The sequence below is a fragment of the Ovis canadensis genome, chromosome 24 (assembly GCF_042477335.2).
Source record: "Ovis canadensis isolate MfBH-ARS-UI-01 breed Bighorn chromosome 24, ARS-UI_OviCan_v2, whole genome shotgun sequence".
Taxonomy (NCBI): domain Eukaryota; kingdom Metazoa; phylum Chordata; class Mammalia; order Artiodactyla; family Bovidae; genus Ovis; species Ovis canadensis.
In genome coordinates, this window is record NC_091268.1 from 55,072,979 (window position 1) to 55,097,906 (window position 24,928).

Sequence of the window (24,928 nt, forward strand, 5' to 3'; positions counted from 1 at the left end):
CAAGTCCCTGCCTTTCGTCTTGAGCAGTTGCGCTGCTCTATTTTTAAGTTTACGAATGTTCCGGAGTGTGTAGCCCGTCCCTTGTCCAGGCGAACTTCCCGACCCAGGAATCAAGCCTGGGTCTCCTGCATTGCAGGTGGATTCTTGATCAGCTGGGCTACCCGGGAGCCCATTACACTGCTGTGTTTTCAAGTTCACCAGTATATTCTCCCGCAATGCCTGATCTGCTGAGAGTCTCACCCATCGTGCTTTTCATCTCAGATGTTATGGGCTTCATCCTTACAAATATCTTCTGCCTTTTAGTATCTTTCATGTCTCTACTTTGATCACATGGAATACAGTTATCGTGTTTCAATGCCACTCTCTGCTAATTCTAACATCTGTGTCAGCTTTGGTTTGGTTTTGGTCGATTGATCTTTCTCATTTTGGATCATGCTTTCCTGCCTCTTTACATCCCTAATAATCTCTGACTGGATTCCAGACACTGTGAATTTTACCCTGCTTGGTGATGGGATTTATTTGGTGCTATTTGTGTCTTCCTATAAATACTCCTGAGCTTTGTTCACCACTGCTGCAAAGATACTTAGAAACAGTTTGATCCTTTCTGGTCTTTTAAGATCCCTCAGGCAGGACCAGAGCTGTAGTTGGTCCAGGGTTAGTAATTCCCCACTACAGACCCAAGACCCTTCCGTTACCCTATCCAATAATGCCGCGAATTATGAGGTTTTTCAGTTTGGCTGCTGAGAAAAGGCACTCAACCCAGCCCTGTGTGAGCCTGGGGACTACTGCCTCCACTTCTTGGGTATCTGGTTTCCTGGACTTGGGCAGTCTCCTTACATGAATGTGCTGGTGAATAATCTGCTAAATACTCAGGAAAAGAACCTCTGCAGGTCTCCAGAGCTCGCTCGCTCTCTGCACGGCTCTCTCCCCCCCAGTCCTCCCTGCACGGCTCTCTCCCCTCCAGTCCTCCCTGCACGGCTCTCTCCCCCCCAGTCCTCCCTGCACGGCTCTCTCCCCTCCAGTCCTCCCTGCACGGCTCTCTCCCCTCCAGTCCTCCCTGCACGGCTCTCTCCCCTCCAGTCCTCCCTGCACGGCTCTCTCCCCTCCAGTCCTCTCTGCACGGCTCTCTCCCCTCCAGTGCTCTGCCTTGATCTCTCGCAACTCTCGGCTGCCCTCAGCTCAGGGCTCGGTGCCTCCCGGCTTCACCTGTGTTCTCCCTCTCTGTGCCACAGCCTGGAAGTTCTCTCAGGGCAGCGAGTCGGGCGATCAGAGGGCTCACCGAGTCGGTTTTCCATCCCTCAGGTATCACACCTTCAGGTGCCTGAGGCCCAGTATCCTGGAAACAATCATTCCGTATGCTTTGTCCAGCTTTATGGTTGTTTAGCTTTCCCATCTAGAATTCGCCCTTATAGCTCTCAGTGAGGTCTTCTCTTTTGCTTCATACTCTACTCATTTCCTATAAAGGTATTCCCAGGTATTTATTAAATTTTGTTGATGTTGTAGAATTTTTGTCCCTTTATAGGACATAAGAAAAAGTAACTTTCCCCTTAACCACTCCTATTCTTTAGTGAAATGAAAAATAAATATCCATCAAATTTCTACTGTATATACTGTAATAGAAGATAGATCACGAAAGGAGACTGTAAGATTTTCAGCAAAGTATCCAGTTATTCCTCCTGCTGGAGTGCCTAGCACTAGAAATTTTGGGCATACATACATACATACACACACACACACACACACACACACACACACACATATTTTGAATATAATTACAAAAAAAGTCTTTATTCCAAAGCAGAAAAAATAATTTACAGTAAATATTTTCTGGGAGAAAAAAAAATACAAATCTGCCTATGACACTTAGGCAACCTTGTTTGATCACTGAACTGCTCTCATTTTCCCAGCGTAGCCACACCTGTGCTTAAACATAGAGCCAAGCATCAGTACGATTAACGTAACATTTGAAACTCACCGAAATTCATCCTACAGTTTGTAACACAAGCAGCAACAAACGTGCTATTTTTAGCCAAGATGGACAAGCTCAGTTTATATTATTTGCTTTGTTTAGGGTTAGTATTTTCATTGTCCACACCAAAGGGTGGAGTAGAGGAGAAAGAGGGCCTCAATGCTAGGTAGGAATACAGCTCCCATTTCATAGAGCATCCATGGTTTTCAATTTGAGACTCACATCAGCCTCGTGAAGGCTGACATATGGCAGCCGAATGTGCTTACTGGAAGGAAGCAGATAAAAGAGTCATTTGAAAAAATAGCCTAGGACTTTTAGACAGGTTTTATATCCTGAAAAAAATGATGACAAAATACAATGGATCCTTGATAACCCATCTCAGTGTCTGAAGCCCTCAGTGCAAAGAATATAATTCATCACGTCTAACCTAAACCGTTTTTGCTTCAGAATAACCCATTTCTTCTTAACGAGTTTCTGGTGAAATGGTAGTGAAGCATCTACTTTATTTCAATGGTGCATATATAATGAACCATATATAAATATAAAATGAATCCTGCTTCAATACAAGCAACAGCGCTTTGTCTTCCTGGGAATTATCCAGGGTGTGTCAGGCTAACAGGTAAAGTTGCTGCTGCAAAGAGCCATGCAAAAAGCTTAGTCTCCTCGCGTATTTTTAAGTTGACACCAAAGATGTTCTCTCATAGAGAAGCTTAAATAGTTGCACATATAGTAATGGCACGGTGTATGCTTTGGCATTTTAAAATAAAACTGTCACACAGTTTTAAAAGCATCCAATGGGATTTAAATAATATAATTATTTTGATATCCACAATATTTATTTCTTAAAAATGAACAGACAGAACTCTCATATAGTTTCTTTTTACTCTTTGAACTTGAGTACTAAATCTGCTCACCCCACAGAATTTTCTTCTAATGTGACATGTGTCCATACGTGAAAGATACTCATCATTTATTATCCAACATACTTCTCTGAAATAAAAATATACAAGTAAATGATAACTTTAAAAGAATATCCTTTGACCAAAATATTCTAAGCACTTAAAAAATTTTCATGTGGATTATATGTTGATTGTAATTATTGTTACTATACAGCTAATCAAAACAATATATATGTATTACAAATTTTGAAAAATCATCACTGAACAGTAAAATCGTAGAAAGAAGATATGCTTCTTGAGTGAAAGTGGTTTTTTCTCCCGCAATTACTTTACATTTTAGTGAGTGGAAAGTTATTTATCAGAATGAACAGAACTGGATAGAAATTAACTACAAAAAGAAAAGTTATTGACCACATATCTGCATACAGTTAATTTAAATCTAATGAGAACACAGAGAGACTAACACGTAGCAAAGAGGTTGATGCAGACCAGCAAGCAAAGCACACTGAGGCAATACAAATGGACTTGGACTTGGAAGATCAAATGATACCTTTTTCCAAAAGTTAATGAAAGTGTCTTCCAAATGAATGAGCAAATATAAAGCATCAACTTTCCTATAGTGCGTGGTCTTTCTACACCAAGAGGGAACACTGATCTGAAGAAAATAAACAGAACTTTACACACACGCACACACACTCGCCCTCACTGCGATCTGCCACTGAGGCCTTGCCAAGCCCTTCTCCTCTCTGGGGGGTGAAATGGAGAGAAGTGTACTTCAGAGAAGAGTATTTCTCAGCAGACGTTTTCTTTCTGACAAATCTTGAAAACTGTGATTCTATTTTGTGTTGATGTGTAAGCCACGGAGCTGGACGCTAAGTTTGCAGCCCGGATACAACAAGGCACCTGGCCTGCGGTGTTTCTTGCAGATGTCTCCCTGCTTTGTTCTCATTAACATTCCTTGAGGTGCAATATATGCTTTGATGATGGCTGGAGAATGGAAAAGGGAAGGGTGTTCACAAGAAAATGGTACCGCTCTTGCTGACCACCTACAGACATCCGAATTAGGAAAATCCCAAGAGTGGGCAAAAGACTCCATTGTTAGTGTCACACTCTGCCCTTGAAAGAAGTACGTATAGCGAGAAGGCAAGAAGCTCCGGGGGATGTTTAAAAGAGGCTTCTTCGAGCCCGGTATTTTGTTTCACTTTTTAATAATTATTTATTTGGTGAGCCAGGTCTTGGTGGCAGCACGTGGGATCTGTGATCTTCGTTGCAGCGTGCAGAATCTTAGGTGCAGCACATGCGATCTGGTTCCCTGACCAGGGATCTAACTGGAGGCTCCCTGCACTGGGAGTTCGGAGTCCTAATCTCTGGACCACCAGGAAAGTTCCAAGCCCAAGGTTTTAAACTGTGCTAGTCTTGTGCACTGAGGATGCGGTTTCACAGAAGATTCAGACTGGGAAAGGGGTGCGCTGTTCTGTGAAGCGGAAGAGATAATGCAACGCAGGTACAGAAAGAAAACGGCAGGCACCATCACAGAGGTGTGTTCTCAGGCAGCTCCGCTAACACGCCTGCGGAAACTGAAGGTCCAGAGACCGTTCCTCTGCCACTGTCCATGGCACATCCCCCAGTTTCAAGACCACTGTTATGGATCACCCACATCACTACTTCTTTTCACGAGGAAAAACAAGATGGATTCTTTGAAACCTCACTTCCTTCTTCCTGGGGCATCTGAAACATCATATCACTTAATTTCTATGAGAACCCTCCAGGGTGGGTTTTATTATACCCATTTTACAGATGGGAAAGGATCAAACTGGGTTAGATAACTTGTCCAAAGATAGTAAGTTGAATAGTAGTATTTGAACCCAAGTCATCTGCCATCAAAGCTCATAAGAGCTCTCATTCCTAAGTTCACTGTTTTTTTTTTTTCTGCTTTCTATACCCCCTTCTAATAAACCAAGCCCTGTGTCATATTACAACAAAATATAATGTTGCCTACAATTTATTACCTGTTGCTTGTGGGCCAGAAAGTATGCTGTTTCACATACATGAGAGCCTGTCAATGCTCACAACACCACGGACGAGGCTTGATCACCCCCATTTTGCAAGTTATTAAAAGTGGGGCTAACAGACAGCTTGTTCAAAGTAATACCACTAATGTAACTGGTGGTGAGCTGAGATTCGAACCTAGGTCTGTTTGACTTCAACATGCCCTTAACTATTGTGATCAATTGCTCTCAGAACAGCAGGTCCTCTCACAGTACAGATCGAATGATGAGAGGACGACACAGGCTCCTCTGTCCACACAGGGCAGCTGGACACCAGGGCCGCACAGAGCAAGTGGGGTGTTACAGGGTGGGGACCAGAGCGTGCTGAGAAATGGATGTCCCTGCCAGCACGCAGTGCCATGCCGCCTAGCACCTGCTTCTGTGTGCACCTGGGAGCCCAAGCCTGCTAATTGTTCCAGAGGGCCCAAAAAGCAGAATTTTATGTGAAATCTTATAAGTGTTAAATGCTGGCAATCAACTGAGGAACAAATACTGGTTGTATATACACACACATATATATATCTTAACTGAGATTTAAAATAAGCACACCACATTCTAGGTAGGCTGACTGTGGTTCCTGGACCACCATGTTATAACTTCTGGGGTAAAGAGTACACGGTGGGCTATGCCCCCTGTGGAGACGCTCATTACTCTACTTAAAACACCTCTAGGTCTTCAATTCTCTTTCTTATTTCCTTTAATTAAGAGCACAGCACTACTGAATCCTGCTGACTTTGGGGCCTCTAGGAATGTTTGGCAGTCAGTAATTCTCCATCCCACTCAGAACTGCATCCAGCATCATCCCCGTGTAGAAAAGGAGGTGGGAAGACACACCTGGAAGACCTCAAGCGCTGCCAGAGGCCCCAAGGCTGGGAAGCTGGTCCACATGGTTCCTGGAGAAGCTGCACTTCAGACCTGATCTCCAGCTTCCCCCTCTCAGTTCCCCCAACATGCCCACCCCGGCCCCCTCTCAGTCCCCTGAACTGGGTCCCCCTGACATCCCCACCCCATCCCCTCTCAGTCCTCTGTACTGAGCACCCCCAACACCCTCATCCCATCCCCTCTCAGTCCTCTGTTCTGGGTCCCCCCGACACTCTCACCCCGGCCCCCTCTCAGTCCCCTGTACTGGGTCCCCCTGACATCCCCACCCCATCCCCTCTCAGTCCTCTGTACTGAGCACCTCCAACACCCTCATCCCATCCCCTCTCAGTCCTCTGTTCTGGGTCCCCCCAACATCCCCACCCCATCCCCTCTCAGTCCCCTGTACTGAGCACCCCCGCCACCTCCACCCCGGCCCCAATCCAGCGACGCTCACTTTTGCTGACTATACGCTGTGCTCGTGCCCGCCCTCCCAGAGTTCCATCTGTGCCCGCCCCAGCTCTGACAGTCAGCCAGGGCAGTCTTGTTGGCAGCCAGGGCTCCAGAAGCTCTGACCTGTAGAAAGCTGTGATGCTCTTTAGGCAGGAACAATACTGGTGGGCAGGCCTGTTGCCTCAGGACGGCAAGTTTCATCAGCTGAAGCTGTTATTTGCATTCCTCTGTAACTACGCCTTCTTTTGGTCTGGTAATTCCACTAAGGGGCTTACTCTTACAAATATAATGACAGACTTCCTAAGTGTAAATACAACCTGTGTTGGAATAGTAAATCACACTCTGATTACATGTTCAAATATATTCCCTTAATCCTTAATGCATTACCAATTCGATCCAATATTCCCCCCACCCCGCGTGATCATGGCCAATAAGGCAAATACTCTGAATATACCACCGTGAAATGTAATCTTATTTCCAAGGAATCAATTACTTATATTCGCTGGTGTAGGTGGTGAGCTCACTGTCATTGTGCGTCCACTTGAACTCCAAAGGCCAGCTCCCTTCCGCAAGGCAAGTGAGCACGAGGCGGTTCCCTTCCAGGTGGATCTGTGGAAGGCCTGGCTCTGTTTTAAAGTACGGGACAACATCATCTGAAATATTAAAGAGAAAGGAGAGAGAAAGGAAAAAAAAACTGAATGGAGTACACATGAGAATGGGATTCATCCAATTAATCAATCACTTTATCTAAAGACCTAATTTTAAAAAGTAGAAACGGCGGCCATTTGGCCCAATTAAGTAGCAAATTATCCTTCACCCCCTAGAAACCTGCATTCCCCTAGGTAACATTTCAAAAGGCTGATGTTCTATGACAGGACCATCTTAAAGCACCTGGCAAGCTAATCTATTTCCATTCGTGATTAACACTTACTTATCACACATCAAGCAATCTCTGCTGATGCAAGCCTTTGTTTTAACATGGCGTTATACTCTCAAAGTGGGCTTCCCTGGTGGCTCAGTGATAAAGAATCCACCTGCCAACGCAGGAAGCTCGGGTTCCATCCCTGGGTCGGAAAGAGCCCTTGGAGAAGCAAATGTCAACCCACTCCAGCCTTCTTGTCAGGGAAATCCCAGGGACAGAGGAGCCTGGCGGGCTACAGTCCACAGGGTCGCAGAACACTCGGACACGACTCAATGACTAAACATCACACTCTCAAAGTATGACCATCAAGGTTATATACTTTGGTTCTACAAGAAAAATATAACCTTCACTTAGTTGAAAAAAAGAGTAGGATAAGCAATATTAACCTACAGACGTAAATGCCGTGAGTCTCAATCCAGCTTTCACCTCACACACAGGCTGCATCTCACGGTGACATTCAGGGGCTATCACGCCGGAAACCCGTGTGTATTCACACAGAGGAACAGCTCGCAGCGACTGTGACGAACCCATTACTGCCATACACACCCCACGACGCCACGGATGGACCTCACAGACACACGTGCAGCGAGAGAAGCCAGTCGGGAAAGGACGACAGCACGCTTCCATGCAGAAGTTCATAAAGTTCAAGCCCAGGCAGAGCTGGTCTGCGGTGCTGGGGGTGAGCAGAGGTAAGGTGCCTCTGGGGGAGGGGTGCGGGGGGGGGCGGGCGCAGCGGGGCAGCAGTGGCAAGCACGCCCAGGCGTGGGGACACAGGGGCGCCCACTGTGAGGACTCGGAAAGGACACAGGGGCGCCCACTGTGAGGACTCGGAAAGTCATTCTGTCTGACTTGTGCAATCTTTGTATGATGCTTCATTAACTTGGAAAAAAAACCCTCAGGAGACTTGCTTCCAGTGCTAGCTCCTGACTCTCTGTGATCCAGATCGGGACACGTGGATTTTTGTGTCTTCATCAGTAAAACACGTAGAATGGACGACCTCTCATTTTTCTAACAGAAGCCCTGGGGCACAGCCGCACAGTCTGTCCTTCAGGCCTCCTACCGCCTTGACTCAGGGACGCATACCCGGCACATTCTGCCATAACTCTTGAACTAGAAGAAGCCCCTTCGGCCTCGGGGGGCCTTTCATGCTCCTTCCCCATCCTGGGTACTCCCATCAGCCTCCTGCAAGCTGATGAATTCCCATCCTCCAGGTTCACAGAGCTCCTCCCACCCACATGCCCGAACAAACCCTGACTTAAACTCAGCAGATTCCCCTGCCCTGTATTAATCACGTCAGAGTTCTGAGACCAATGCGAGGAAAAAAGTATAAATATTTGCTCAATGAATAAATATAATAACAATGCAAATAACAGCAACAGCTAGGCTTGACTTAGTGTCCACTGTGCTGGAGACTGCTCCAAGTGGTTTATATACGTTACCTGATTTAATCCTCACAGAAGCCCTCTAAAATAGACATCGTCATTATACCCACTTTAAAAATGTGTAAAGAGAGGCAGAGGGAAACTGATTTGTTCACGGCCACCGAGATAGTATGTGGCAAAATGATGATTTAAACCCCAGGCAATCTGTTCCAGGGGCTTCCAAGATGGCACCAGTGGTAACGAAACCAGCATGCCGATGCCGGGGACGCAAGAGGCATAGGTTTGCTCTCTGAGTCAGGAAGATCCCCTGGAGGAGGGCATGGCAGCCGTCCTCTCCAGTGTTCTTGTCTGGAGAGTCTCTGGCAGGCTACAGTCCACGGGGTCGCAAAGAATCAGACACGCGTGCAATCTGTTCCAGAATCTAGCTACTCTGTATATCATAACTCTAAATATCTCAGATTTCTCAATAGAGAAACCTTCTCAAGAATCCCTATCATAACTTCAAATATTTGATAAATTTGTAGAATTACAAAACTGAACTTTTAAATTACTGTATGTTTCAAATAAAGCATCAGTTCAGTTCAGTTCAGTCGCTCAGTCATGTCCGACTCTTTGCGACCCCATGAATTGCAGCACACCAGGCCTCCCTGTCTATCACCAACTCCCGGAGTTCACTCAGACTCACGTCCATCGAGTCAGTGATGCCATCCAGCCATCTCATCCTCTGTCGTCCCCTTCTCCTCCTGCCCCCAATCCCTCCCAGCATCAGAGTCTTTTCCAGTGAGTCAACTCTTCATTTGAGGTGGCCAAAGTACTGGAGTTTCAGCTTTAGCATCAGTCCTTCCAAAGAACACCCAGGACTGATCATCTTTACACTGGACTGGTTGGATCTCTTTGCAGTCCAAGGGACTCTCAAGAGTACATGGAACAACAGACTGGTTCCAAATAGGAAACGGAGTACGTCAAGGCTGTCTATTGTCACCCTGCTTATTTAACTTCTATGCAGAGTACATCATGAGAAACGCTGGGCTGGAAGAAGCACAAGCTGGAATCAAGATTGCCAGGAGAAATATCAATAACTTCAGATATGCAGAAGACATCACCTTTATGGCAGAAAGTGAAGAAGAACTCAAAAGCCTCTTGATGAAAGTGAAAGAGGAGAGTGAAAAAATTGGCTTAAAGCTCAACATTCAGGAAACAAAGATCATGGCATCTGGTCCCATCACCTCACGGGAAATAGATGGGGAAACAGTGGGAACAGTGTCAGACAAAGCATAATAAATATCAAATAGCACATCAACAGTGCTAAAACTGAGAGTATATGTGTACATTAAATTGTGTAAGTTTAGCCATTTTCTTCTGTACTAAGTATATAAATTTAAATACACAGAGTTTATTTTGCCATTGTGCCGACCACTGTACCCCATAACTGGTATATTGGTAATACAATACTACCAGTTTCTTACTAGTATTGATTCAAATAAATAAATGCTAAATTGCATCAGTGAGACAGTGAGATGCCAGGCAGGAGCTAACAGTTGAAAGGTCAGTAGTTTTCAAATACTCAGACAACACGTGTAAAGGCCGTGTGGCGGCCGCAGGCGCGGCAGGCGCCGCGAGAAAGTACAGAGAGTGGCTAAACGAGTAACGCTTTTTCACAAATATGCCTGTACTATTTACAAACCGGGTTGGATACTGTGATCTAGTAGAAAAAAAGGTTTTGAAAAGAATAGTTTCAAACAGCTGGGAAGCGGGAACCTTGTGACCTAAATGCCTACAATTACAGTTAGCACAGACTCTAACATTTATTGTAGGAAGAACAGTAGTAACCATGTCAATGTTATGGGAAACTGAATGTCTAATTTTAAATTATTAATTACAACAAGTATTTTAACATAGGTTAGCTGATGTGCAGAATAACACAGTTAATCTTTCTGAACCTAGAACTATTTAGCACTGAAGTATAGAGAGTAGATCGTGAAGTTAAGAGGGTTTAAAGGTAACAAAACATAAAAGCTCTGGGAAGAGAAAGAGAAGCGGAAGGGTTAGTATTCAGGTCTGCTCAGATCCCTACAAAAGTCTGTGATCTTTATATACTTTAAATGGAGCAGAAAGAGTCTGAAAAGATCCATAAAGACAAACGTGATTGAGTTACCTGAGATAAGATTATCAGACTGACCTGGGGAAATGTCAGGGCTCTGCCTGGTGCTGGGTGTGTGGGTGGGTGTGTGTGTGTGTGTGTGTGTGTGTGTGAGTGTGTGTGTGAGTGTGAGTGTGTGTGTGAGTGTGTGTGTGTATAAGTGTGAGTGTGAGTGTGTGTGTGTGTGTGTGTGTGTGTGTGTGTGTATGTTTTCCCAGGTAATGACTAACAGATCTCTCCTCCTTCAGGAAGAATGAGCAGAAATTAAGCATGCTTCTGTATTCATTCAATGAACATTCATAGAATCCTCAGTGAATTACTAAGAAAAACTGTGATATTTCCATTTTCACATATGACGAAACAGAATACAAATCACTGAGGAGAGAGCGAGCCTCATCTGCCTGGATAATACACATTTCAGGTCCATCCAGAGGGAAGGAACGGACATAATGCTCTCTCAAACAGCATCTTGGTCTTATGATGTAGAAGTCATTTCCCTAAATGGACCTTAAAGGTTTTCTGATAAAATGTAAACGTATTTACCTTTACCTATCCAATACGAAGACCATCTTCTGTTCATCTAGAAGGGAACCGTGACCATGTGCCCCCGTAGGAGTCATTTCCATGGGGAAGCCAGAGGCTGAGATGCTCTGAAGGGGAGCCATGTCCTGTAGTTCCAGGTAGCCTCCCGTGTGGAAGGGGGCCTCGGCGTGGGTTTAATTATCTGCTTCCCGTGGAATATGGAGGATCTAGTACCAGACACTTTCAAGGCAGAATGGATGGGAATCAGCTGTCAGGGGCTAAGAAAGTCAGACTTCAGGTGATTCTTGCAACGCTGCCCATGAGAGAATTTCAGCCACGACCACCACTAATTGTAACCTGTTTGGTAACTTCCCTTCTTCTCCGTTTTAAAGTGATAATGGGTAAAGAAATAATAATAATCACCTTCCACTTAGTGGAGGAATCAACCTGCCACAAACAAGGGGGTTCTGAAGCAGAGGAGACCCCTGCACTCTGTGATGGAGAAAGTATGGAGTGGTGGTAATCAGCCCTGCCAGTCAGGTGGGAGTGCAGTGAGAAGATTAGGAATCTGTGTGAGGGAGCAGTCAGCTGGAGCAGGACCTGGCGTTACTGAACTCGGCTTTCTCGACAGCTGAATTTCCCACGGCGACTAATCTTTTGCTTTAAACCACTAATCTTCCTTTCAAAACTTCTTTTATATCAAATTCAAACATTTTCACGCCCCAAGCTTATGAATTTACCACTAACGGAAAGTTTTATTTTTCAAACCCAGCGAGAAACATAAGCACAGGGCATAATGCATCATTTGTGAACAGCTACTCAGAAAAATATGGATGGAAGACTCTTTCCCATAAATACAGTCATTCAGATTTCAGCTGCCCGCAGGTCACTACATACACCTATCGAAGCCAGTAATTTAATCTCACACCACGTTGTGCTTTTTTCATAATAGTAGTATTAATCTTTTTAAAACAACTGTTGTGCATTTTAAATGTATTTCTAAGGTAAACTTTAAGTATATGATTAGATACGGTCTCCTACAGTTAAATCTGCAAATATGGAAAGGTCACGCAACAATGTAGAAAGATGATCCTATAAGATAACTGTCTCAGGAAAAAGTCCTCTATGTGTTTTAAGACTAGCTGTTTCAACCTGCACTTTCTGTGACCATCTAGTGCTAAGCTTAGATGAAGAAGAGAAGGAGCACAGAGAGAAGAAAGAGGAAGAGACACTGGCTCTGCCATCCCAGCTAATTCTCGGGCCTCTTACTTCTACCTTCTCAGAAAGAAACATTCTCCAGTGACAGACTTTCAAATCTAGTAGGGTAGACCATCACATTCTGTGGCTAAAACAGTTAGCCACCTTCTCTGCATGCCACTTCACATGTTTCTACCTCTGCCTTGTACAATGAATGAATATCACAAACTTCAGGGCGAAAGGTAGCTTCAACTGAACAAGTATCGACAGATCTGATTTCAGACATGATAAGCCGAACCTATCGGGATGGCCACGAGACACAGGAATCGGGTGTTCTCACACTGCCACTCTCTCCTAAGTGCTTCTGACGGGGCAGGACTGGAGGTTGAACTGTAAGCCAGGCTTCCTCCCCCCAACCCCACACAGCAGCATCTCGGATCCACAGCAGCCAGACCCTCACCCCTTCCCGGTCTGGGCAGAGCTTTGCACAGAAGGGGCTCCTGGCCCACGTCACACCTCATCATCACCTCACCACTCCTCAGCTGCTGAGCGGCTCCTGGCTGCCCAACGACACAGCTCATCCCTGCCCTGAGGAGTCATGGGCTGGAGAGCAAGAGGCTGGTCAGCACGCCAAGGGCGACAGAGGAGGTGAGCCACAACCACGAGCTGGGGCCCGAGACGGCCCGCAGTGCGGTTCGGGGCCGCAGACCCTCCCTGGCTGAGGGGTCCAGCGTCCAGAGCAACCTGAGAGACCCGGACTCCTCAGGGGCTGAGGTCCATGGCCGGACGGAACCAAGAGGCTCGGGTCCAGCTCACTGCGCTGCTCCAGCTACACGGTGGCTCCCAAAGGCTTCTGGAGGCTTGTTAGAGAACTGTCTCATCCTTTATGACAAATGAGAATCGTTCTGGTATGGCACGCCTCCATCCCGGCTATGGGAACTTACATGAGCTGTTTGTCTGTACGTCTGGGCCTGGACCCAGCTCTGAAAGGTGGGCAGGGCGCTGTCCTCGTGCCCCTGGAGAGGCCCCTGAGGATGAAGAGGACAGGCCTGGGGGGTAGCAGTGGGTGCTAAGCTTGGCTGGGGACAGGGCTTGGGAACCAGCGGCCGGGACAGCTGAGCGCATTACGAGGAGGAGGCCAGGGCCGGCTGCTGACTGTCCTCCGGGAGCGCTGAAATCAGCAGGAGAAAGCGGATCAAACGGTCACCGCGTACACCTCGATTTCAAGGTAGAGTCATCACTTGCTGTTCAAAAGTTCGTCTAGAAAGAGCGCGGCAGTGTTCCGCTGGAGTCCGGAACTGTGTGTGCGCAATCAGGAAAGCAGGAGGGGCTCCGGGAGTTCCATTAAGCAGCGCTGTGAGCAGCTCGCCGGCGCATTCAGTCAGGGGGAAGTCAAACGGATTCTCTGTTTTCTCTAAAATCAATGCGAATTAACAGCATATTTAAGGGGACTCATGGGGTAAAACTACCCTTCCAATGTCTTCCCCTAAGAAGCCATTCAAGCTTTCACTGAGATTAATCTACAGTGAAGCTGATGGTAAAACACAAATGGTTGTATTTATGTACTGGTTTGATCCTGCACTGTGCTAATCTATTTCAGCATATAAATTAATAATAAGAGGCAGTGGGATAAAAACAATTTCCCTATTTCTCTAAACTGCAATAAGCTTCCAGCTCGCCAGTATTTTATTTCAAAGTAGAATTGTACTAAATTCTCATTTCTACGGTCTGCGGTATAAAAGTATGACCAACCAAAGTAAGAGGACGGTTATCAGAAATAACCAACATTTTTCTTGAACATGGTATAATATTTCTTTCCAATATTTTTTCAAATAATCCTAAAACTCCAAATCAAAGGCCAAAAGGTCCAAGAAAAGAAACTCAGGTGCGATTTTTCTTTCTCTGATTAGTGCAGACTGGTGAGTACCTATCACAAGTGAACTGACGTAAAACTGGGACTCGGAAGAGACCTAAATGGTGAAGGTTTAATTTTAGACCAAGAAAATTACATGGGAAAAGACCTTCTTAAGAATATCTAAATACAAGTAGACAATGCCTATTGATTTCAGCAAAGTCATAAACAGTAAGGGGTTCTCAAAGAGAAGTACTTGTATTCATACATCGTAGCTGCTTAGAGCAAGGACTCAGGAGGCAGACCACCACAGTTCAAATCCCACCAGCTCTGTGAGCTTGGGTAACTCAACTTCCTACTCTGGAGTTTCCTAATCAGCAAAATAATGAGATTATTTCAAAATGTAACTTGAAACAAATGCACTGTTAAGATAATGAATATGAAAGCCACAGAGTGGCAGAAAGTATTCTGGTTACATGTATCTTAAAAAGACCTGAAGTCAGATTATAGGTGCATGCCTACTACTCAATGATAACACAAAGCAAGTGTAAATAAAATGAGCAAAAGTCTTGAACACACACTTCACAGAGGAAGAAATACCAAGAGCTAACAAGCACTCAGGAAGGTGCTTAATACCATCTGAAATTAGGGACGATAATGGCTAAATTGTAAAAGACAGACATCACTAAATGTGGCCAAATACATGTTGCAACTATAACATCCTCCTCAATGGCTGGTGAGAGTGTAAAAATAGTACAGCCATCTGAGAAAAAGATCTGGCGATTTCTTACCAAATTAAACACCTATTCAATGAACCAGAAATTTCAGGCCTATATATTTCTTTGAGAGATAAGAATGTCCACACACATAATTTTACATGAATAGTCACAGTGGCGTGAATTATAACACCCTAAATTGAAAACAACAGAGATGACATTGATATAAATGAAGAAATCAATAACTCAACACAAGGGAGGAATTTCACAGACATCATGCTGGGTGAAAGAAAAATTGTCCATACTGTATGATTCCCTTCATATGAAATTTAAACACAGGCAAACCTAATCCATGTGAAAAGAAATCAGAAAAATGGTTGCAGACAGTGATAGAGATCGACTGGAATGGACATGGAGAAATGTGATTGAGTGACAGAAGTGTTCTATTTCCAGACTAAGGTGGTGGCTGCATGAATTTATACATTTGCCAAAACTCACTGAATTGTACACTTACTATCTGTGAATCTCACTATTTACAAATCTTACCTCAATCAAAAGTCCTTAAGGCAGACATCTAGCCGTTGCCTCAGAAACAGAGACACTCCTTTCTCAGCCACTGCTCCAGCTGCTTCAGATCAATAGCTGGCGTCTGCTCACCTGGTCACTGGTATTTCAAGGCTCTCTCTTCCCCACTGTTATGCTAACGAGACTGCCCATACAGTTCTGACTTAGAACTATCCTCTCTTGCCATGGATACAAACTCTACTAAAGCAGGAACTGGTACTTTTCATGGTTATTATCTCTAAACATAAGCGCAATTTTCTTAACAGTCAATACATTTAAGCTGATAGGCGCCACGTAGGAAAGATAAGAGATGCGGGCTCAATGTTTGGGTCGGAAGGTCCCCTGGAGAAGAAAACGGCAAGCCGCCCCAGTACTCCTGCCTGGAGAAACCCACGGACAGAGGAGCCTGGCAGGCTACAGGTCCACAGGGTCACAAAGAGACCCGACGGAGAGCACCGCACACACAAAAATGCTCAACAGCAGTCATTACAAAAATCAAAATCAAAATCATGTTGAGATAACCTATCCCAACCACCATCACGACGGCTTTTACAAAGAAGACAAATAAGAACAAGTGTTGGCAAGGACATGGAGAAACCGTAACCCTCATACATTGCTGATGGGACCATAAAGTGGAAACAGTCTATCAGTCCCTCAGAGCATCAAACACAGAATTAGCACGTGACCAAGAAGTTCCACTCCTAGGTACATGTCCACGAGAAATGAAAACACGTGTCCACATAAAAACTCACGCACGCACACTCACGGCAGCACTCGTCATAACAGCCGAAAGGCGGACACACCACGAGTGTCTTTCAAGAGATGACGGATAAACAATATGTGGGTGGATACACAACGTAATATTATTCAGCAGTAAAACGAAAAGCAGATGAACCTCTAAATCACTGTGCTGAGAGTGGTTATCATAAAGAATCATGCGGTTTATGAGTGCATCAATATGAATGCCCAGAATGAGGCCAATCTATAGACAAAGCAGATCAGAGGCCACCTGGGGAAAGGCAAGCAGAGCAGGAAGAGGGGAGAGGACAGCAAGAGACTGCCAGCAGGGACAGGGTTTATCTGGGAGGCTCAAAAGTTAGTGTGTAGTGATGGCTGGACAACCCTGTAAACACAGGAAGAACTTTGAATTTATACTTCAAACGGGTGGATTTCATGACCTTAAACTATCTCAGTAACGCTGTTAAAGTAGCCTGTTTAGGAAATGACAATAGCAGCTAGTGCGCTAAGCATGCTAAGTACTATTATGTTCGCGGCTTTACAGATGAGGAACCTGAGGCATGCAGGGTCAAGTATGTGCCCGTGGCTCACAGTGGCAGAGCTGGACCAGGGAACCTCATGCAAACTTTGAGAACCTGCTCGGCCTTGTGTCCTCTTGAAAAGAACCAGTTTCTGTCTGTGGGCGTCAGCAGCGGTCAGTGAGCAGGAGGAAGGGGCAGGAGACTGGAGGGGCACCGGAAAGGGCACGGGAGAAGGCTGGGAGGACAGTCGGCTTGAGTCCAGACATACATGCTGGAAGGTTAAAAGCATCTCCCCTGGGGGCTGGTGGCCCTCTTTTGGACCAGATCTTGGGCAAGGCTGATGGATTTAATTTGAGAATAAGAAGGAAAACCATGATGAGAAAGTCTTCAAGTCTTCTTCAATAATAATAATAATCATGTTCTAAACGAGCAGAATTATATAAAAATGAGCTGAGTACCTTCTGAGCCTCTAAGGTCCCTGAGTAAATAAAGCAAGGTTGAAGGAAAGGGGCAGCTGACTCACGATCATTGCCCACTGGGAGCACGTGCTGTTCCTGACCTTTGGGGCAAAAGAAGGGAGGGACGGCCTGGTGGGGGTGGTCTACGCTGTCCCCCAAAAGCCCTGAGGTGCTGAGAACAAAGCATTACTACACAGGTATCAAGACATAAGCCTTAAGACGGGTAAGACTTCTCAAATTAGTGCCTAGACCCCAGCCTGCCGTCACAGATGCTGAGTCAGCTGAACCACGCTCCCCACAGAGACCGAGGCAGGCCCAGGCAGGCCCAGCGGCAGTGCTGCCTTCCAACAGCGTCTCAGGGGGAGTCCTCGCTCCCCTGGCACCTGGGGCAACAGACGCGAGGTCACTCAGCCCCACCGGCCACTTTCCACCTTCATCCCAAGGATACAGACAAGCAATGAGGTAGAGCCCTGGCGCCAAACCAGCTGGCGTTTCAGAAGGATACAGTGAACATGCCCCCAAACGGCCAGGTACGACAAGTAAGAGGTGGCGATCCAAGCTGCGTCTCGAGTCGCGGCGTGGCCAAGCTCTTCTTTGTCTAAAGCAGTGACGTTCACCCACACAGGGCTCCCACAGGGGGAGCCCACAAGCTCCCCCAGTCTGCTGGCACAACACAAAGGCAGGGAAAGGAAAGTCTGGTAGCAGTACAGAAAGGAAAGAGAATACCAAGACAAGTAAACGGAGGATAGAAGCTAGCTGGAGAGAAAATAAATAAGCTTCACTGGACAGAATTCATCAGCAGCAACACACAAACAGCATCACTAAAATGTCGCAAGGATGACCAGGAGGCAGAGAGACAGAAAGGGCAGTGAGTGGAGCTACAATTATCTGGGCTATTAAAAGACTGAAAATGGAAGGGAGGCAGTTCCTCAGATTTGCAAAGCTTGAACCTTGGACTGCTCCTCCTCATTTTGCAAGGATTCTGTTATTCTTAAATGTTTGCATGTAAGGGAGAGAGGGGAGGGATGGCAATTATATTTAAAATGGCATGTAATTTTTTCACGACAGATAGCTGACATTTTACAGTAAGACATCATTTTGATTTCAGACTGTTGGGTGATTCTTATAATGACTTGAGGAGCTCTAAGGAAATAAAGTATCAGCAGGTGGCCAGTCAAATACTAAGAAATTCCTCACTCCACAGGCAGTAATCAGGTCAAAATACTTCCCCCATTACTGCCAAAAATAGAGCCGATAGTGATACACAGACCTTCCCAGCTTCAAAACCATAATTTCCACAAATGGTAAAAACACATTCATTCGTTTCTGTATGAAACCATCAATAGACTCGTTGGAATCTGTGTCAGGGCTTCTAAGAAAAATAGCTTTGGGGAGAAAGTCTATTTAAATCATTGCCTCTCCAACTTTGAACCCCAAATTTGATACCAAATCTGATCCTGATATGCCTACAAAAGTTGGAGACTCACCCACTCAAAGGTTTACATTTTAAAAATGAACTTCCTGTTTCAAGGTTTTGTTTTTTTTTTAACTAACATATGTACACCACAGCGTGCCCACGTCTGGGTGCATATGCAGTCACACACACATGCCTACCCACCCCAGAGGGTCATGCAGGTTACAAGCAGCTCCCAGCAGCTGTGGCCTCATCACCGTCACTAACCCTTTCTTCATCCATCAGTGCACAGTAGGCGCCCTGAAAATTCTACCAAGAAATACACACCAAAAAGACATCTGGTGCATGTTCTTTCGAGGGAGGATGCGCCAGCCATTACTGTAGTTTGTTTCCCTGAATGTCAGGCTGAGCAGGCAGTGCAAAATACTTCTTTAATTTTATGACTTTCACAACGTGCCCAATGCCAAGGCCTCTGGGCAAACACATAAAGGACATCCAGAAAGGAATTAATAACAGGAAGGCCTCCCCTAGGTGGCCAGTGATCCTCCCCGTGTCAATCAGATGAAAGCACTGAATTAACAGCCAGGTCCTGCCATAGCCTGCAGGCCCAGAACAGTTTAAAAAGGGTCTACTGGGAGGTTTCAAAAACTTAGGTACTGGCACTCAGTATTAGGATGCTGCAAAAGGAAAAGGGTAATCTTTACAGTAACTGCCATCTGAGAGAGAAAACCGTCAAGGATAAAGGTCAAGATTCTGAATTGCCTGTAAGTTGATCTGAGCTACCTTCCTCAAAATTTTACAACTCTAAAGTCAAAATGTTAAAATACAGAGATCTAATTAAAAAAAAAAAAAGCAAATGTGATTAAAGAATGATTATAATACAACTATCTATGGTTCTTAACATTGGAAGCACATTAGACTCTCCTGGGGAGTTTTACAAAATGCTTATACCCAGGCCATACTCCAGAACAATGAAATCTGAATGTCTGGGAGCGGAGCTCAGGCATCAGTATTTTTCAAGCTTTCTTTATGATTTCACTGTGCAGCTGAAAATGAGAACCATTTAAAGTAACTGAAGGATATCACACACAGTTATCTGACGATAGCAATCTCGCCCAAAATATGTTTAGACTTTAAATTTTAATTAACAGAACTCTCTTGCATAAAGTAGGAGATTACTATGATTTAGTGATTTCAAGCTTATTGGTATTCACTTTTTAGAAGCTAAACAGAGTATTTTAAATTGTCAATTCACTTTTTCATTAAATTTGTTTGCTTCATTAGATTTCATTAAATTTGTTACATAATTTAAAAATAATAAATCTTCCCTGAGTTTGATTTTCCAGTTTACCCATAGCCTGCCTTCTCTGTTGTGTTTCATCTGTAAGCATTGCTCATTTACACTTCAATCCCAAGAAAAGCGAAGGAAACAGGAACAGGAAAGGAGGCTGAACATCTAAATTGATCCCTCCCCACCCCCCATGTTTTTTAAAGACTTCAAACCAGCCAGAATTCAAGAAAGACTATTTCTACTTCAAATCCACTAACATTCAAGTTTTACTCAGGGGGACCCATAACAGATGGAGGGAAAGCACCGATGCCCTCCGCATCCTGGGAGCAGAGTCAGAAGCCGCCTGCTGTGAGCAGTCGCCCAGCTGTGCGACTCTCTGCACCCCATGCACAGCAACACTCCAGGCTTCCCTGCCCGTCACCACCTGCCAGCATTAGCCCAAGCTCACGTCCACTGCGTCGGTGATGCCACCCAACCATCTCATCCTCTGTCGCCCTCTTCTCTTTTCGCCCTCAGTCTTTCCCAGCATCAGGATCTCTTCCAATGAGCCGGCTGTTTGCATCAGGCGGCCAAGGTATCGGAGCTTCAGCTGAAGTGGTCAGCTTTAGTCTTGAATTTTATAAACCCACACATAGCTTATTTGCCCTCCATCCCATATTTATATTCACACCAACATGAAGACAAACCTTCCCTCCCCATCACTTTTGTGTATATCTGGCATGGCACCACAGGACTAGTCCAGGGAGCATGTACTTCTGGTTAAGCGGGGACTGTGATGAGCACAAAGACTGAGGGTGTGGACGATCCGAGGAGCCCATTTATCCAGAGCTTTTCGAATTGCTCAAATAGTATGCCTTATCCCTGGTGGGCTACAGTCGACGGGCTGTAGGAAGAGCTAGATAGGACTGAAGCAACTTAGCACCCATATGCCTTATCCAAGAGATTCTTAGGCAAATGATATCACATTGTCTTCCAAACACAGTAGTCACAGCAGCCAACATTGATATTACACATGAAAACTTGGCTGCGGGCAAGGCCAGGAGGGGTCCAGACGCCGATGCCCCGGGGACGCACTCGCTGTGTGAGCAAGTCTGTTTACCCCATGTGTCTCTAGATCTGCAAAATGGGGCCAACAATTCCCAGCCTGCAGAGCTGTGAGAATTAAACGAGGTGATATCTGTACCACAGCTGTCAGTGAGTATCAGCACAGATTAACTCCTGCCCTTCACACCCGATTCACTGTTCCCTGTCCGGAAACTAAAATCCCAAATGGAAAGGAAGCCTCTTCTGTAGTGAATGACAACTTCAAAATCATTTTTGACAAGCAGAAGTCATGTGAAAATGACTATGAAGAGAAAGGTGAGCAAATGAAATGCACGCTGTGATTCTTTTATTGCTTCGGTTTGGATCATCCAAAATAGTGATCCAAGGAGCTGTGGTTTTTTTCTCAAGTTCTCTCATCTAATAAATTACTTCATTCTAGAACGCAGCAAGAAGAAAATAAATCAACCCAATACAGATGTCGATCAAACCTGATCAATTTTAAATGAATACTTCAATCAGTGAGGTGTCCAAAGGGTTTCACTAAACCTCTCTCAACGTCTCTCTCACACTTAACGTTAAGCCACAACCTCAAGGATTTCCACCACCACAATGGAGAACCCAGGAGCACGTGTTCAACCCAAGCCACTGGAGAAAAACGCAGCACGTCGTGTCAGGGGCCTTTTACAAGTGAAGTTTCTAGGCCAGAGCTTTGACTGCTTGTATATTCTTTTGTTTATATTAACCTGCTATAAAATGGAAAACAATTCAATATAGAATTCACTCATTAGTGTATAACAGAAATAACGCTTTAACTGAAATCTACTAAATATCTGCAGACTAAAGATAAATACTGCTGGAATTATATTATTAATCTAATGTGATAAATCCCATGACTGGACTTCTAAGCTGCTCCTTACCTAAAAAATAGGTACACTTGACTTTAAGGAACATTGTATTTGGCCAGCATATCAGATTGCAACAAGACACTTTATCTCTCTACAGATCAGCTTCCTTATCCATGAGGAAAGACTCTTAGATTCCCAAAGATTGACCTAAGATTCCTTTAAATGTTGAAGATCTCTTGTACCTTTGAAATAAGATTCAATTTACAAAGAATTGATTTACCCACAGCTCTTCAAGAGCAATTCTATATTGGCATAGACATAAGTTTATTGGATCAATGAAGCATCCAACACATTTTTATTGAACACTTAGTACATGGAAAGCACGGCACCGGCTGCAGAGAATACCGAGGAGGAGACCGGGACTCCGCTCCAGGGGAGCTCGTGCCTAACCCGGACGTGGAGGTCTGACGTGCCCCCCTGAGAAGCAAGGGCTCCACCCAAGGAAGGCCAGGGGGAAATGCGACGGTCACTTTCGTGTGCCAGCCTCCTGGGTCAAAGGCCGCCCCGACGGCTAAACTGTGAGGGTCTTTGGGGAGGAAGTGAGCGTTTAAATCGGTAGACTGAGTAAGCACGGCCCTTCTCACAGTGGGTGAGGACCACCCAGTCCATGGAGCCTGAACAGAACCAACGACCCCTCTCACTGTTGGTGAGGACCATCCAGTCCACGGGGGCCTGAACAGGACCTACGGCCCTTCTCACGGTGGGTGAGGACCACCCAGTCCACGGGGGCCTGAACAGGACCTACGGCCCTTCTCACAGTGGGTGAGAACCACCCAGTCCATGGAGCCTGAACAGAACCAACGACCCCTCTCACTGTTTGTGAGGACCATCCAGTCCACGGGGGCCTGAACAGGACCTACGGCCCTTCTCACGGTGGGTGAGGACCATCCAGTCCACGGGGGCCTGAACAGGACCTACGGCCCTTCTCACGGTGGGTGAGGACCGTCCCGTCCACGGGGCCTGAACAGAACCTACGGCCCTTCTCACAGTGGGTGAGGACCATCCAGTCCACGGGGGCCTGAACAGAACCTACGGCCCTTCTCACAGTGGGTGAGGACCACCCAGTCCACGGGGGCCTGAACAGAACCAACGGCCCTTCTCGTGGTGGGTGACGACCGTCCCGTCCATGGGGCCTGAACAGAACCAACGGCCCTTCTCACAGTGGGTGAGGACCACCCAGTCCACGGGGGCCTGAACAGAACCTATGGCCCTTCTCACTGTTTGTGAGGACCATCCAGTCCACGGGGGCCTGAACAGAACCTACGGCCCTTTTCATGGTGGGTGAGGGCCGTCCCGTCCATGGGGCCTGAACAGAACCAGCGGGAAGAGGAGTGCTGGGCTCACTCTCCCTCTGCCAACTGCTGAGCTGGACACAGACTGGAACCCACAGCACCAGCCCTCAGGCTTTCAGGCTGCTCCACCAGCCTTCCCGGGCTTCCAGCCTGCAGGTGGCGGGTGTGGGATGCCTCAGCCGCCATCCACAGATCTCGCTCTCTCCTGTTGCCCCCCACTGGTTCTGCTTCTACGAAGAGCTCTAACACCAGCAGCAGATGCTGGAAGTCTCACACCCCGTAGACCCTTCATCCTCATCACCTCTCCTCTGAGCTTGGCGTCAGTCTGACTGCTAAATTCTCAGTCATCTCCTCCACCTCCCTAGGTCCCTGAGCAGAGTTTGTGTCTGGACCCATGGCCAGCCCTTCCAACATGATTTCATATAAGGCCATGCCCACGATGGGAACCCCACACCTCTGCACTGAGCCCCATCCTCTCCTCCGCCTCTTCTTCCTTCTCCTACTACATCTAGCAGCTTTGTCAACTGCTTCACTACAAGGCCAGCTAACTGTTTGGAACCTTGCTGCTTTAAAAATAACTCTCCTACGGAATCCTTATCACACTGCCCCTCTCACAACTTCCCAGCACATGTGGCCTCTCTACAGAAGGGGCCGCATCTCTGCCTCCACTGAGTGCTCCCCTGTTGCCTGCACAAACATTAAGAAATCCCCCTGACGGGCAGATGACAGCTAAGGTCACTCTGTCCTTGGACACCGCAATATCAGTGTCTATAGTGTGGGAAATCCAAATCCCTCCTCAATTTTGCTGCTAATCCCTGAGAGACGGGCTACCGAGGTCACAGCAGCTGGGCAGGCTTGCTCCCACTCACAGTTGCTGGCCCACAGCTGGGTTCTGCAGATCCATGCTGACCCAGGAGAACGTGGCCCCCTTTTTTTCAGTATGACTTGAATCCTTCCTCTCGCGGCTCCATCTTGCCAGAGATACTGGGCCAAGGTGCTCACCGCTCACCCAAGGTGAGCCCCGCTCACTTCACTGAGAGTAAGCGCAGCAGAGCCGTGGCTCCGGCCACTCTCCATCCCCAGCGACTCAGGCCTCTCTCCTGGGCCAGTCCCAACCCCAGAGTCAGTTCCCCCCACCTTGCTCAGCACAGCAACTAGCTCTCAGTTGTGGAGCCCATATCTGCATATCCGAAAGTTCATTCTTGTCTCATCTGAGACCAAGAGCCACACGCTCTGTTTCCTTTAAGGACGAGAAAATGGAGGAGGCCCTGCAATGTCAGTCTTCCCTTTAATAGCTCAGGCGCCAATCTCTGAAGGTGAAGAGAAACAGGTATTTATTTCCCCAGTGGCGAAACCGCGCCACATCTTTAGAGGCAAACGTGGCTGTGACCTGTTTTGCGCTCCGTTCCCTTTTCCCGTCTCATCTATCTTGCCCTTCCCTGAACCCAGATGTCTCTTCTAGCACCACCCTCCCTCCGCCAAACCAAACTTCCAGCATCAGTGCCGCCATGGCAGTGCCCACAGCCCCTCCGCTAAGTGTGAGTCCCCTGCGCCGTGCCTCCCTGAGCCCAGGGCCTGACCCACCTCCTGCCATGAGGACGCTGCTCCTCAGAGTTCTCAGTGGCTGCACACTCCATCCTCGCTTCCACGTCACCCCTTTCTCGAGAGCTCCCCGTTCTCTCCCCTTCCACGCCAAGGCAGCCCACCCCCTCTTTCTCTGCTCGCACCCACCCACATGCAGCT

At 46.4% G+C, this 24,928-nt stretch overlaps 1 protein-coding gene across 1 annotated transcript in view; it reads right to left on the reverse strand.

Annotated features, from left to right (window-relative positions):
• Positions 1-24,928, reverse strand: part of SDK1 (sidekick cell adhesion molecule 1) — a 724,823-nt gene that overhangs the window by 438,051 nt on the left and 261,844 nt on the right. The window contains exon 2 of the mRNA XM_069569592.1: positions 6,721-6,880. Coding sequence (XP_069425693.1) covers positions 6,721-6,880 — 160 coding nt within the window. The remainder of the gene's footprint in view (positions 1-6,720; positions 6,881-24,928) is intronic.